The sequence below is a fragment of the Mytilus californianus genome, unplaced genomic scaffold (assembly GCF_021869535.1).
Source record: "Mytilus californianus isolate M0D057914Y unplaced genomic scaffold, xbMytCali1.0.p SCAF_5, whole genome shotgun sequence".
Lineage (NCBI taxonomy): Eukaryota > Metazoa > Mollusca > Bivalvia > Mytilida > Mytilidae > Mytilus > Mytilus californianus.
The window spans coordinates 114846530-114861402 of NW_026262701.1; the positions used below are offsets into that span (position 1 = coordinate 114846530).

General features: G+C 30.7%; 1 protein-coding gene across 3 annotated transcripts in view; it reads right to left on the bottom strand.

Annotated features, from left to right (window-relative positions):
- Nucleotides 1-1920: 1920 nt before the first annotated feature.
- LOC127700714 (cell adhesion molecule-related/down-regulated by oncogenes-like) overlaps nucleotides 1921-14873 on the bottom strand; it is a 115823-nt gene continuing 102870 nt past the window's right edge. For all 3 annotated transcript variants that reach the window (XM_052204313.1, XM_052204312.1, XM_052204314.1), the window contains 9 exons: nucleotides 13686-13850; nucleotides 12692-12802; nucleotides 11851-12288; nucleotides 10901-11310; nucleotides 9933-10158; nucleotides 7123-7335; nucleotides 6572-6810; nucleotides 5293-5713; nucleotides 1921-4848 (listed from right to left, as the gene is read on the bottom strand). In XM_052204313.1, the coding sequence (XP_052060273.1) occupies nucleotides 4739-4848; nucleotides 5293-5713; nucleotides 6572-6810; nucleotides 7123-7335; nucleotides 9933-10158; nucleotides 10901-11310; nucleotides 11851-12288; nucleotides 12692-12802; nucleotides 13686-13850 (2333 nt within the window). In that variant the 3' untranslated portion in view covers nucleotides 1921-4738. The remainder of the gene's footprint in view (nucleotides 4849-5292; nucleotides 5714-6571; nucleotides 6811-7122; nucleotides 7336-9932; nucleotides 10159-10900; nucleotides 11311-11850; nucleotides 12289-12691; nucleotides 12803-13685; nucleotides 13851-14873) is intronic.

Consider the following 14873-nt stretch of genomic DNA (forward strand, 5'->3'; position numbering starts at 1 on the left):
ACTTTTGATTTTAACAAAAATTGAATTCTTAGGGTTCTTTGATATGCTGAATCTAAACATGTATTTAGATTTTTTATTATGGGCCCAGTTTTCAAGTTGGTCCAAATCGGGGTCCAAAATTAAAACTTTTTTGTTTGATTTCAACAAAAATTGAATATATGGGGTTCTTTGATATGCTGAATCTAACCATGTATTTTGATTTTTGGGCCCCGTTATCAACTTTGTCCACATTGAGGTCAAAAGGGTCCAAAATTAAACTTTGTTTGATTTCATCAAAAATTGAATTCTTGGGGTTCTTTGATATGCTGAATCTAACCATGTATTTAGATTTTGGATATTGGACCATAATAGGTGAATGTCCAATTTAAAATTTTTAAGTTCTTAGACCACATTCATTCTGTGTCAGAAAACCTATGCTGTGTCAAATATTTAATCACAATCCAAATGCAAAGCTGTATCAAGCTTGAATGTTGTGTCCATACTTGCCCCAACTGTTCAGGGTTCGACCTCTGCGGCCGTATCAAGCTGCACCCTGCGGAGCATTTTATTTATTATTGTTTATCTTTATTTCTTTTCTTAATTTGGATATCATGATGATTATGAAGACTTACGATTTTGATTGCTCCCTTGGCAACTTCCATTTTTATATAGGCAGATGATTTTTGTTTACAACTCTGGGTCTAATCTTGTCTTAAATAATGTCATAAATGTTTTATCTTTCATTGTTGATATAATCGTTTTGGAAGCATTAGATACCTCATAAAAGGAGTTTTGGTTAAGACAATTTGGAACTATCCCTACCTATTTATACAATATGTGATATATAAAGGCAACAGTAGTATACCGCTGTTCGAAATTCATAAATCGATTGAGAAAAAAAAACAAATCTGGGTTACAAACTAAAACTGAGGGAAACACATCAAATATAAGAGAACTACGACACAACAGAAACACAACATTAAAATCTAACACACACAGAAACGAACTATAATATAACAGTGGCCATTTTCCTGACTTGGTACAGGACATTTTAAGAAAAAAATGGTGGGTTGAACCTGGTTTTGAACATATTTTTATATGTTGAGTACTGTTTTATGGTGATACAAGCATGTGTTGGCAGTTTGAAAAATGTTATTTATTTAAAGTTTGAAATATTTCCAGTTACAGATAGCAAACTTGACAACTAGGTTAAAAAGATTCACATACTGTCATTTCTCGGACAATTTACGTATATTTCAAGGATGTTAGCATAACAGGAATTTCCTTTCATCTGAAGCTGTCTCTCAGATCCAAGTCCTCCATTTAAAGCTGTCAAAAATGATCATGTTAATATAAGTGTCAGACATCTTTCTTTCCATCATAATCTAACTAAATACTGGTGATCATAAGAGTGTAAGAGGGATTTTATTCCATAAGACTCTGTCTTAATGCTCATGATGATAAGAGTGTAAGAGGAATTTTATTCCATATGAAGCTGTCTTAATGCTCGTGATGATAAGAGTGTAAGAGGGACTTTATTCCATATGAAGCTGTCTTAATGCTCATGATGATAAGAGTGTAAGAGGGATTTTATTCCATATGAAGCTGTCTTAATGCTTGTGATGATGTGAGTGTTATGGGGTTTTCATTCCTTTACAAATCTGTCTATTGGATAGAATTCCTTTGGAATATTTTGAAGTGCAAAAATATCCCAACTAAATTCATTCACCAGTGTGCTTCATCTGCCAAATTGGTTTATAACACATTGGTTTATAACACAAGTAATGAATTTACTTTTTCTGTGTGTCTGTCTGGTGTTTAAGGTCAAATGAGAGGTCACCTGTAAGTGTTATATATAAGTTGATGTATTATTTAGGTTTATCATAAACTCATTCACCACAAGTCCAAGTTTGGTTTCTGAATAACAAACAAATTCTAATATTTTTAACTTTGTATTAAATTTTATTGTAATATTATATACAATATTGACTTATAACAAAGACTGGCATTAACGTCACATGACAAAGGTTTGATTTTTCGTTGGCTGACACACACTTCAACATTCATACAACCAGTCTTAACAAAATATATCATTCATAGCATAATAAATACTGACATATTTGTCGTGAATTGTGAATAAGAATTTTTTCTGGTGATATTAATGAATTGGGTTGTTTAATATGGTATCAGAATTTAAAAAGAAAAAGAAAATTATTTACTTTTAACAAAATTTCACATTTAAACAAAAAATGTTTTCTGTACTGATATATAAAAGATATATAAATGTTTTTTTTTAAAAATCTAATAAAAATCTACAGAAAAAACTGTTCACTTTAAAACTGACTAAAAGTCACAATGTTTTTAACTAAATGATGAAAGTGTAATGATATTTCAAATCCCTGTAAGACCACATAAAATTAATTTTTAGATTCTCATCCCCTTTTTTTATTTCTTAGTTTTGATTAATGAATTTCTTTGAAAAATTACACAAATTTCTGTTAATCTTTTGTTCTTGTAGAAGAAAGATGAGAATAAAAAAATAATTTGTATGGCCAAAGTATATTAACTATGTCTCCAGATATTCTGGTGTTAAATAAAATGATTGTAAATAAAAAAAGGTGCAATGATAGACAATATAAACTAAAAAAAAAATCATTTTACCCGTTTCATGAATACAATCCTCAATAATAAGGTGGCTTAAATTCTTCTTAAGTATCAACTGCACACACATACACAAACATGTACATACACTACACATATACACATTCAACAACAGATGCCCTAAACATTCTATCAGCAACAAACTTATATTCTCAACAACCTTAAAAACATTTTGGTCTGCAAGTTTTCATGTAATTTAAAACTCTTTTATTGACTATAATTTTTGAACTGTTTTCAAAATTCTTTTATTGACAATTTTTAACTATTTGACTTCTCCAATTATTATCATATACTTATTTAAAAAAAAAAAACACATTTAATAGCATATGTTTGAGCAGAATTTATCTTTACTTAATTTGAGGATAAGAATAAAAAGTTGCCTTCCAATTTCAATTTCAAATATTCAACCATATAAATTGTCCCCACAATTCTTCATATGAGGCAATGAAACTTATTGTTTAATCTTTATTCTTATTTTCCATAAACTATTTAGTTAATTAGTACAAATGTACTGAATTTTATTTTAAAATCTAGTTTTTCCCTGAAAAATGTTATTGATGACAAAAATACATGAAAACTTGTAGATAAGGAATTGTATGCAACAATCAATTACGTTCTTCATTCGATATAGATAGCACCATCGACAGAAATAAATATAGACCCTGAAAGACTAACACTGACTGACAAAGGAAAATATTCTATGAAAATTTTAACTGTCTTTCAAAACGACTTTTTCTCATCATTTTTTCAAATTTGAATGATAAAAACCAAATTTACAAATACAAGGCCTTTATGGACATGTGTGTCATATTTCATGTGTAAAGTATCTGTATCTTTAAGAAATAAACATTTATAGTTGAGAATGCACTGTTCTTTAAAATGAAAATACATTGTAGTTTGATAACAGGATTAAGATTACATATTTTATCCTAAGGGAAGTGAATGCATAATTGTTTTTCCTACTGTCAATCAGTGCATTGATTGTTGCTAACATTTCTATAATATATTGCATAGGTGGGACATAACAAAGGACACCAATTTTAATACTGAACAATGCTTATGTACAAAATGATATAATTTAGGGAAAATTCTCGTTATAATCATACACAACAGTGACACAATCTTCCTGCACTTCATTGGTTTTTAAAAATATTAAACAATATGTAACTTTCCCCTCCCCAATGTAAATGTACAGTGAATGTTTAATGAATGAAGTTTTGCTTAAATTAAAATTAAATATTAACTGATTTCAAATGTCATCCAAATCTGATCTATTAAAAAAAAATCTTAATTAAATAGTAATTCTTATTTGTGCTTATGTTTAAGCTATGACACTTTTAAATAAAAGATATAAAAACATGACCATATTTTGAGTTACTATTTGTATGCAAATGTTGTTCCATAATATGCATAACAAGTAGGAAATGGTGCAGAGATTACAAACGATTTCTCTCAGCTGAATATCTACTTATAGATTTAAACTATCCTGCAAATTAAGAAAGAATCTGAAGGATTTTTATGAAGTGAAGAAAGATTGTTCCGCTAACTTAAAACTTGTATAAATTTGAATTAAAGTACCCATTTGAGCACAAATAACAATCTGTAGATTTACCCTATAGGACTGGTTTACCCTTTAACAGGATACCAGTATACAACGATACGACCTGGCAGGGGTCAACAATACTTCATTTTAGAAAATATTTTCATACTTCACAAAAATGAAAATATTTTCCATGGATTTCAATCAACAATGTCACATCACAAGTAACTTCCTGTTTAGGAATTTATATCACAGCCAATCAAATTATTGTTTACTTGTGATGTACAGTTTCCATGGTACTATAAATAACTTTGGTTATTTGTTACAGTTACTATATAAAGAACTGCAAAAATATGTCCAATCTTTGGCAGTAAAGTTATCCAATGGAATTATAGCATGATGCACTCCATACAAGTATTTAATCCTGAGTATTAATAACATGATGCACCATAGAAGAGATTCTCGTATTAAATGAAATGCCAGGTAGACTGTACATTATTCTCGTTTTGTTGAATAAAAGCTGTGTATATCAGTCTTTTATTTGAGGTTAGTTCCGTGTCATACGACTTGATCACAATCTTCACTGGAGCTAGTCCGTGTATAACACTGTCCAAATGCTTCTGGTGAATTTGTATCTCTATTTACATGTGAAAACTCAATTGTTCCTTCTGAAAAATAAATTGAGATTTTTAGTGATCTTGTCGGATATAAATGATTGCTAGCTGCTTTACATTTGAAGATGTACAATAACAGCTTACACAATGAATCATATTTATCATATGCTTAAACTGTTGCTTAATGGTGAGAGGTGCCCATGGTAGGATAGCTTTATAATAATGCTTAACATTAAAATATTGAGCAGTGTAAATGATGCTAATTGTTCTAACATATTTATATTAAAAAATCACTAAATGTAACTTAATCAACCTACATTTCAGAACAAAAGAATTAAATTTGTTTATATGCATCAATGTAATTTTTTCAATATATACATGCAGATAAAATGTGATATGATTGCCAATGAGACATCTCTCCAACAGATTGTGTTTCTCTTTTTCCAAGTCAAAACAAATTTTTATGTAACTAAAATTATTTGAAAGTAATATACTAACCATTACTGCTCAAATCAGTATTAGTCGCTTGATCTCTTGTAGAATTTTCACGACTTGCTGCTTGCCTTTTTCGTCGTCTTTTATGTTTTCCTGAATGAACACTATTTTCACTGGCCACAGAACTGTCATTAGAACACTGCTTCACAAAATCTAAATTGTTTGGGTCATGTGACTCAGCCAGCTGATCACATGACTTATTAGAATATTGCTCCTGAGAGTCTGAAGTTGTAAATTGATCATAACCAATTGGCACACTGTAAGAATTAGGTGAGGGTGGGATGGCAGGTGCCTCTCCACTACCCATTGAATCTGGAGTATTGAGACACTGACTGCCTTCCAATGAATTATCCAGGTTCTGTTTATTGTTATTATCACTGTATTGACTAGGTAAGGTGCCATTCGGAACAAAAGTTGTGGACTGCTGAAAAACACAAATCAAAGGTTAATCTTATGCTAATGTATTAGCAAAGTATTTTATTGCAAAAGCAAATTTACATTTTTGACAAGCAACATTGCATTATAATATACATTTTACTGTTTAATCTCTACTTGAAAAAATATTTTTTTTGACACTTTGTTTCAAGAAACGATACTCTTTTTAAAATTTTACACATTAAATCACACATATACTTACATTTATCTGTTCCTTATTTTACACATTAAATCACACATATACTTACATTTATCTGTTCCTTATTTTATAAACTTTGTATATTCTTAGTAGTTATTGAAAAATGGGCACTAGTATAAATTGTGAATTTTGACCCTTACATCTGATCCAGTATGTCATTTGTTTCAGAAAGCAAGTTCATTGATACCAGACCCAATATAACTCCTCGGTGAAAGAGTCCTTTGACCCTGATACCAACATGACCTTTGGGGAATCAAGACAACACACCTACAGCTGCTAGTCTACAGTATGGCCCTTACTAATTGGACTAAGTCCTTTAACCTTAACCAATACATAACATTTTGACCCAGACACCATGCCAAATGCTACTGATATCCAGTAACCGTATCTTCATTGCTTATTTAATGTATCCTGTGACCCCTACGTGTCCTTCTGCCTGGATGATACCTAGAGATAATGATTTCCAGTATGTCTCTGCCTGGATGATACCTAGAGATAATGATTTCCAGTATGTCAAATGATCATTGAATATGTAATTTACTCAGTCCCCTAACTACATGATACTAAATGTCCACAAAGTCCATTTCTCACTGAATGCATATCAACTCTGACCCCTACCTAAATGACCTTCTGACCTTGATAACATACCTGGTGAAGCTGATTCCCAGTATGTCCATTGCTCATTGAATGCATGTCCATTTCTGACAATGGATTGATATTAACATTCATCTTGGTATAGGTATTTTGAACCTGTCCATTCTGAACAGGCGGAGCCGTAGGAACAGCAGAATATCCACCATTCACATATTTTTTCCGCAAACTGTCAGCATAAATTCTTTGGGATGGATCTTGAAATTTATTTCTCAGAACAGCATCATTCATAGCATCTGTAATTTAGACAAAGATTTTGGTTGAAACAAGGATGTAATGGTAGAAAAAAGTATATTAAAAAATGCCTGAAATATTACTAAATTTGTTCTTAAGAAACTGTTTGCTTACTGAAATTTCTTAACTGGCATACTTTGAAGCAAGACAATAATTGAGTTTAATTATCCTCAAATTAGCACAAAATGTTTAAAAAGATACTGTCCATGTACTTCCTTTTTACCTATAATAGCAAAGGCTTATAATACTGAAAATGTGTTTTTCAAAAATCCTAAATAACTCTTTTAATTCTCTTAAATTAAATTAAAATTTACCCATCATCCTCCTTTGTTGTCTCTGTTTCCACCAGCACATGAAGATAAAAACAATCAACAACAACATCAGAACACCGAAGACGATTCCCAGGATCATGTATAATAGTTCACTATTAGCTTGATTGTCAGATTTAGTTGGTGAACCCTCGTTACTCTGTTCGGCTGGTGGTTTAGCAGTAGATGGTGGGATGAATGGAAACTTGGGTTCTGTTCCTGAAAAACATAAAATTGTAATTTCATTTCAACTATTATTTCCAACATGTTTACTTTAAACAACAATATCGGCTATATGCATATTAGATAATGATCGGACAGTTACACCAAAAAAAAAAAATTAAAGTTACTGTATAAAAATAAGGAGATGTGGTATGAGTGCCAAATGACAAGAGCTCCATATGATGTATGATATTGTGATCTGCTTTCTATGTGTCATTGGAATATAGACATTGACAAAATGGGATTGATTGGTGGTTCCTTAATGTCCAGTGGCAAATATTTCATGCATGTTCAGGACAATGACAGAATGGGTATATAATTAGGATTAATAGTAGTTGTACAATTTTGTTAAAGTACTGCAGACTAATACTTAACTATAATGTTTGTTTTTTTGTTTTTTTTACAGTCTTCAATATATTTTAAGGAGCCTTTACTTGATCAATGCATCTGAATCGAAAATTTATCTTAGATATGGGTGATTGTAGATACAATGTTAGTCACACATTAATTCAATCCGGTATTCACATGGGGTAACTCAAGTTTCTCAGAAAACGGAAGTTATCTTTGCATTCACTGATATAAAATTTCTTAACATTAAATTCAATCAAAATATTGCATAATATCTTTTGTCTAGCAATGGTGTTCTCATCAAAAGTAACAACAGTTCATCAATATTAAACTTTTTAAGATGTTTTCATTGGATTTTTTAAAACAAAACAATTTGACATTTTTACACTCTGCATCTATCACGTCTATTATCTGACAAATATTTGATGTATGTTTTAGCACCAAACTGTTTTACAGTTCTGATTTGTAATTCACTTTACATTTCTCTTGTAATTACAGAAATAAAACATCAGGCGATAAGATCATATCTATTTATTTGATTGAAATAATAGATCCTTTTTTTTTTTATTATTATTAATAGTTCAAAGGTCAATGCTATTGCAAGCTGTAAATATCTGACAGCATGATCTATATATGAAATTCCCTCTCCTGTAGGTAAGCTCAAGAATATTAAGAAGCATCATGGGTAAATTAAAAAGAAAGTGTATATAAGAAGTTTAGTAGAAATTAGTGGAAACATAAATGAGGGCCGTATGACCTTTTTCAAGATGTGGGAATTAGGCCTTTATTTTTATGAATTCGGGATTTACACTTATCGGTACTCTAGAATTAAAGATTAATTTTTTCGGAATCTGGAAACCAATGCTTTATTTTCACGGGTATCTATACTGTGGATTCATCATTATTCGTTGGATACCAATTTCCGTGGATTTCGTGGGTACAGATGAAACACGAAATTAAGTGTTCCACGAAATACAAATTTTCTATAAGGTTATATGCAGACATTGGCAAAACCACGAAATCAAATATCCACTAAAATGCCAATTTTACTCAATCCACGAAAATTGGTACCCATGAAAATAAATGAATCCACAGTATGACACCCCTCCTACTCCTAGAGTGATCAAAGACATTACTTTTCTTTTTTTAAGAATGCAAATATATGATAAACTTTAAAAAAAAAAAAAATGAATTTATAGTCTATTGCATTCTATCAATGTGTGTGGTTTATATATGCAGGATTCAAAGAAACACTATCAAGTTTATCTACAATGTAATTTTCAAACTTTCAAATCTTATGAGTTTACGACATGACTATTTATTTAAAGCGATTTTATCAATTCATAAATAATATAACTGTATGTTATACAATTGGTATGATTTCTAGAAATACATTCATTCGTGTAATACCTTCATCAAACAGATTATAACCTATTTTCACTTTCACCAAAACTTCTGCAAGTTTAATTGTAACTATTGCTGAATTTGTAATTGAACATTTATAATTTTTACTGAAATTATTTTTGCAATCAAACTGTATTTCCTATATATTCTCGTGATATATAGTCAGTAAATTGTCATGGACAATACAAAGTGATCAAAGATCCCAGAAAAAGGTATTTTCTTAAAGATTTGTATACTAACACGAGTCAAAAATTGATCTGCATCCTTAAAATTCTCCAAGTTATAAATATTTGTTTGTTTAGAGTATAATCCCACTTTCAGCACCCTTGATTATATCATGGCCACAAGTTAGTTTTTATCAGAGGAGAAAGCCAGACTACAGGAGAGAATTAGGACCTCTAGCAGGAAAATCTTGTTAATTAAGATCAGAGTTGAATACACCTTGCCACAAGCATGTTGGAGCTCACAACCTCAGAGTTGACAGACTAGTTTTCACTGTAGATAAGGTATATTGTATACATGACAAATTATACTAACCCTTACCTTCACCTAGAGTTTTCACTGTAGATGATTAGGTGTATTGTATACATGACAAATTATACTAACCTTACCTTCACCTAGAGTTTTCACTGTAGATGATAAGGTATATTGTATACATGACAAATTATACTAACCCTTACCTTCATCTAGAGTTTTCACTGTAGATGATAAGGTGTATTGTATAATAGACTTACCTTCACCTACAGTTTTCACTGTAGATGATAAGGTGTATTGTATAATAGACTTACCTTCACCTACAGTTTTCACTGTAGATGATAAGGTGTATTGTATAATAGACTTACCTTCACCTTGAGTTTTCATGACAACAGTGTTACTAAAGTCACTCATCCCTTCTGAATTGAAGCACTGCATTTTGAGTGAGTATTCTGTCCCTGCTTTGAGTTCTGCCACCAGATAGGTTCGTATTGATGGTTGCATCAACATCTCCTTCTTATAATCTCCCTTGGAATTGAATGGTTTATAATACAAGAAAAATCCCTCTATAGGTGATGACTTAACTGGGATGTACTGAAACAGAAATTCTCAATTGTAAATAATTGCAGGTTTAAAACAAGTACATGTGTATAAACAGTGATACTTATCGTAACTTGGTATATGAATAAATGGAATTGTGGAGAATATGCCAATGGACTGCATGCAGCTCAACAAAACAGATAACAGAAATCTAGAGGTCAACATTCCATCTTCAACTATAAGTGTCTTTTTATAATAAGTTAAGCTCAAAAGAGTCTCAAAGATCTATTCCTTTAATTCTTTAAAAGCAGAACATCCTTCTAGTGTAAGCAAAATCTTCAGACCTCAAAAGGTATGGTAAAGACCAGTTATAATGCAACATTATATATTTGTGACTTTATGTGAGTATATTATAGTTAGTACTAATATGTCTGCCATTACAATTTTTTCATTCTAAAAAATACAAGGGCACTTGAACGCTGTGACTGAATAAAATTTTCCATTTCAATTGAACATATATGACTCTTTTTTAAAACAACAGGTCAAAACAATATAGGGCCATACAGAGCATTTACTCCTCTATTATTACTACAACATGTTAGCCTTAACCCTAAAATGATCTTTAACCTTTAACCCTTAACTCGTCTGTTAATACTATATGTTAACCTTAACCCTAAAATGATCTTTAACCTTAAACTCTAAACTTAAAGTCTCAAATACTGTCCTTGATAATATTTAGCTAACAATAGATTAAATATATGTGAAGAGGTTAGTGGATTTGACTAACTAAACTTACATTCCACTTGATATTGAGAGCATAGTTATCCATGTATGTAATTGGTTTAACTTCTACAATTGTCGGTGGATTCTTAGGAACCTGAGGTTGCTGGTACGTTGGAAGATGTAACGTGAACTTGTCCGAGTTAGGACCGGCCTTATTGTCATTATTGGAATACACTGCTGCAATACGAAACTTAAATGTTCCCTCAGCAACCAAGTTCTTGACTTCATACTGCCTACGATCTCCCTGAATTTCATTGTCATCAGTCTGCCATGGACTCTTCTTTGGTTTGATCACTCGATACTGAACACGGAAAAATATAATATTCAGTCCATCATTGGCTGGCACAGTCCAATTTAACTTTACTGATGTGTCTGATAACTGGTACACATCTGGTGCTGAAGGGGGTACCAGCTTTACATTGGCTACAAATAAAAAGACAAATCATTACAATATGAAAATAAGGAGACGTGGTATGCTTGCCAATGAGACAACTATCCACCCAAGTTCAAATGAAGTAGATGTAAGTAATAATAGGCAACTGTACGGCCTTCAACAATGAGAATGACTATAAAATAAAAGAAATAATCGCATCAGATTTATCTATTCTCTTTTCTAGTGTATTTAGTTCAAAAATTGTAGTTTTTTTGTATTATATTAAATATAGCGTTTTCAAAATGAAAAACAACAAATACAAATAAAATAATACTCTACACTTTTGTAATTTTTTGTATAAATAGAGGTTATCAGACACACATTTCCAAAATAGCGTTACTGTTTTCTGTTGACTTTATTGGAGAAATAAAACTAAAATGTATAAGTATATCTATTCTGGCCTTAGTAGATTTTTATTCATCTTTTTAAATATATTTTTTATGACCTTAGTAGAATTTTTTTTTTAATCTTTTTCAATATATTTTAAAGTTATGTCTGTATTAATTTTTTCCAGTAATGAATTAACTTACTATCAGGACCATCATTAACAGGCTGAGGACCTTTTGTTTTCTTATTCTTTCTCTGTTTTCTGTTTCGTCTATTTTTCCTTCTACGTTTACCATTTTTCCTTTTAACATTAGGCCTCTGTCTGTGATTGTTATTGTTTTTAATGGATGTTGTAGGAACCATTCCATCACCTTTTATGTCCACTCTAATAACAGCATAATCAACGCCAATGTCATTACTGGACATACACTGGTAGAGACCAGCATCCTCGTGGATCACATGATTCAGGCTGTACGTTGTTCCTTGATTCTCGTCCACATTTAGAATGTTGGAGATTGGGACAGCATTATGATACCATATCACCTCTGGTTTAGGTGAACCTCTGACCTTACAACGTAACTTGACAGAATTTGAAGGGGTCAAGGTAACTGAGGTAGTTTCTGCAGTAACTGTTGGAGGTTCTGTAAATACATGTAAGTTATAAATGAGAAAACACTAAAGACCAACCATAAATATTATCGACTGGTTCAAGATATTCCATATCTAATAACTGGTGAAACTGTTAATCTTGGAATATTATCTCTTTGAAATTTCTTTTGCCAAAACATTTCTAACTTTCTGCAAGTTACTTATGAAGAGAAAACTTCCTTATCTTAATTTCCTTTAGAAATATATGACTATATTCATAAGTTTAGTGTCCATTATAAAGTCTTATGCAGCTGTATTTTATTGGTTATAATTTATATATTTAAATAATCTGAGAGTATTTGGATCAATTTGCTATAATCAGATCACTTTTTAATTTCAAATAAAATGTCTTTAAATAACAAGTTTTGGTGCTGTTGACAGGTAATTAGTTCTTACCAATTAGTTTTAGATAAACATCCTTTACAGTCTGTTCTTCATTGCCACTGTTCACTTTACACAGGTATGTACCTGTATCTTCCTGAGTCACATTTCTAATTATTAAATTTCCTGCAAAAAAACACCAAATGCTTACTGTTGATTCATATTATTCAGGGGGTACTAATATTAGTAGATTTCAAGGTTTTAGGTTAACCACACATTCAAATCTTCAGTAAAATACCCCAAAGTCTTATATACAGATTTGTGAAAATAACGAAATCAACAATCCACGAAAGTTTATACCCACAAAAAATATGTGAATCCACAGTATATTTTATTAAGGAAGGAATATTTGAAGTAGCAAGAATCAATGTGAAAAAAAATTACTGTGAAACTTTAAAAAAGACTTTTGGCCATTTTTCAGAATTGTACAGATGATGTGCAATATATTCTGCTTTTTCTGCCTTTTTTTTCAAAATGTTTTTTTTTTTCATGAGAAATCATTGACATGTTTTCCTGAAGCAGTTTCCTAAGAGATAATCTTCCTATTACTTGTCCCACTATCCTTTGGTAAGATGAAAATAGAATAACATACCTTTCATCAACTACCAACATTTATAACGTAAAGACTGGGTCTTTCTGTCAAAATAGTAGTATAGGTTTTGCTGATTGTTGAAGGCAGTCAGCTGACCTTAAGTTGTTAACTTATATGTCATTGGTCCCTGGTGGAGATTTGTCTAAATGACATTAAACGTACCACATCTTCTTATTTTTATACTGTTAAACTTTTTAACAGGGAAACAAATATTTTTCAGTTTTTTATTTCCATATTTGGACTAAATTTCATTCATTGTATTTTACTGTTTGAAACAATTTTTTAATGCTGCAAGTTGGCCTCTATTTGAATAGATTTTCATTACAAACATGAAGGAATTTATAACAGCTAATTCAGATAAAACTGTGTTCAATATGGTGAATTGTAGGAAAAACTTTGAAATAATTTTAAACCTACCCTGAATAGTTTCTGTACGTTCCTTTGGTAGACTGCCACCATATTTTTCCCATGATACAACAGGTTGAGGTAGACCTATAGCAACACATTCTATTGTTACATCCTCTCCTTCGTGGGCTTCAACTTCCATTGGTCTGTAAACATTTACATTTCCTGTAGTTGAACCTGGAAAATAATATAAAATTGAAATAATAATTCTAAAACTATTTTTCACATTTTGTCACCGTAAGTTGTACTGTATTCTAAAATTTCATGAGTTGTCATTCTTTGTTAACATGACTGTTAATGTTGCTACATTTATCTGCATACAGAAAAGTCCTCGTCAAATTACAAAAAAAAAAAAAAAAAATGATCAAATGGGATGCTTCAATATTATTTTAATAAGGGGCTCTTTTGTATGTAGATTAATAAACTTGGATTGTGAAGAAAGAAAACATCACCTTTACTTTCATCCACTGCATTAAATGTGTTGTCCCGTATAGTTTAACAATATTCTTTCCAATTAATTAGTGGTTCATTTGAAAATTATTTCTTATATATATTCTTACTCAAATTTTAGCTGTATTTACTTATTAAAGAAAATCAAGGTTTTATAAGTAAAATGATATTTAAAGTAGCAGCTTTAATTGATCATTTAACATATCACATAAGATTTAATATCCCATTAAAACATGCAAATTGCAAAATTACAAAGAATTCATTATCCTATCAAAACATGTAATTTGCAAAAAATAAAGGCTTTATTATCTACCAAAAATATTTAATTTGTAAAACAAACTATAATTTATAAGATAAGTTTGTATCTGACAAATTATCTTCCACAAGTTTCTAGCTTGTGGATTAATAGCCTATTTACTCTGATATCTGAAGTGAATAATGAAGGGGAGGTAATTATAGCACAGTCACGTCAGAATTAATATTTCTTCGAAACTCAAGAGTTACTTATTTTGATCACGTTATATATTAGAAACAGTAACATTAAGTAAATAATAAGGCTTCAACCTCTAGTTCAAAATGGCAGTTTTGTCGGTGCACATCTGTTTTTATAGTACTGTTGTTAAAAAGTCATTAGCTATTGGTAATGTGTACCCCATTTATTTAATGATCATCTAGCTAACAGTGAGTAATTATACTGTAATGAAAAACATGTGATAAATGGACATTTTTCTCCAAAATAGTGAATTCAAA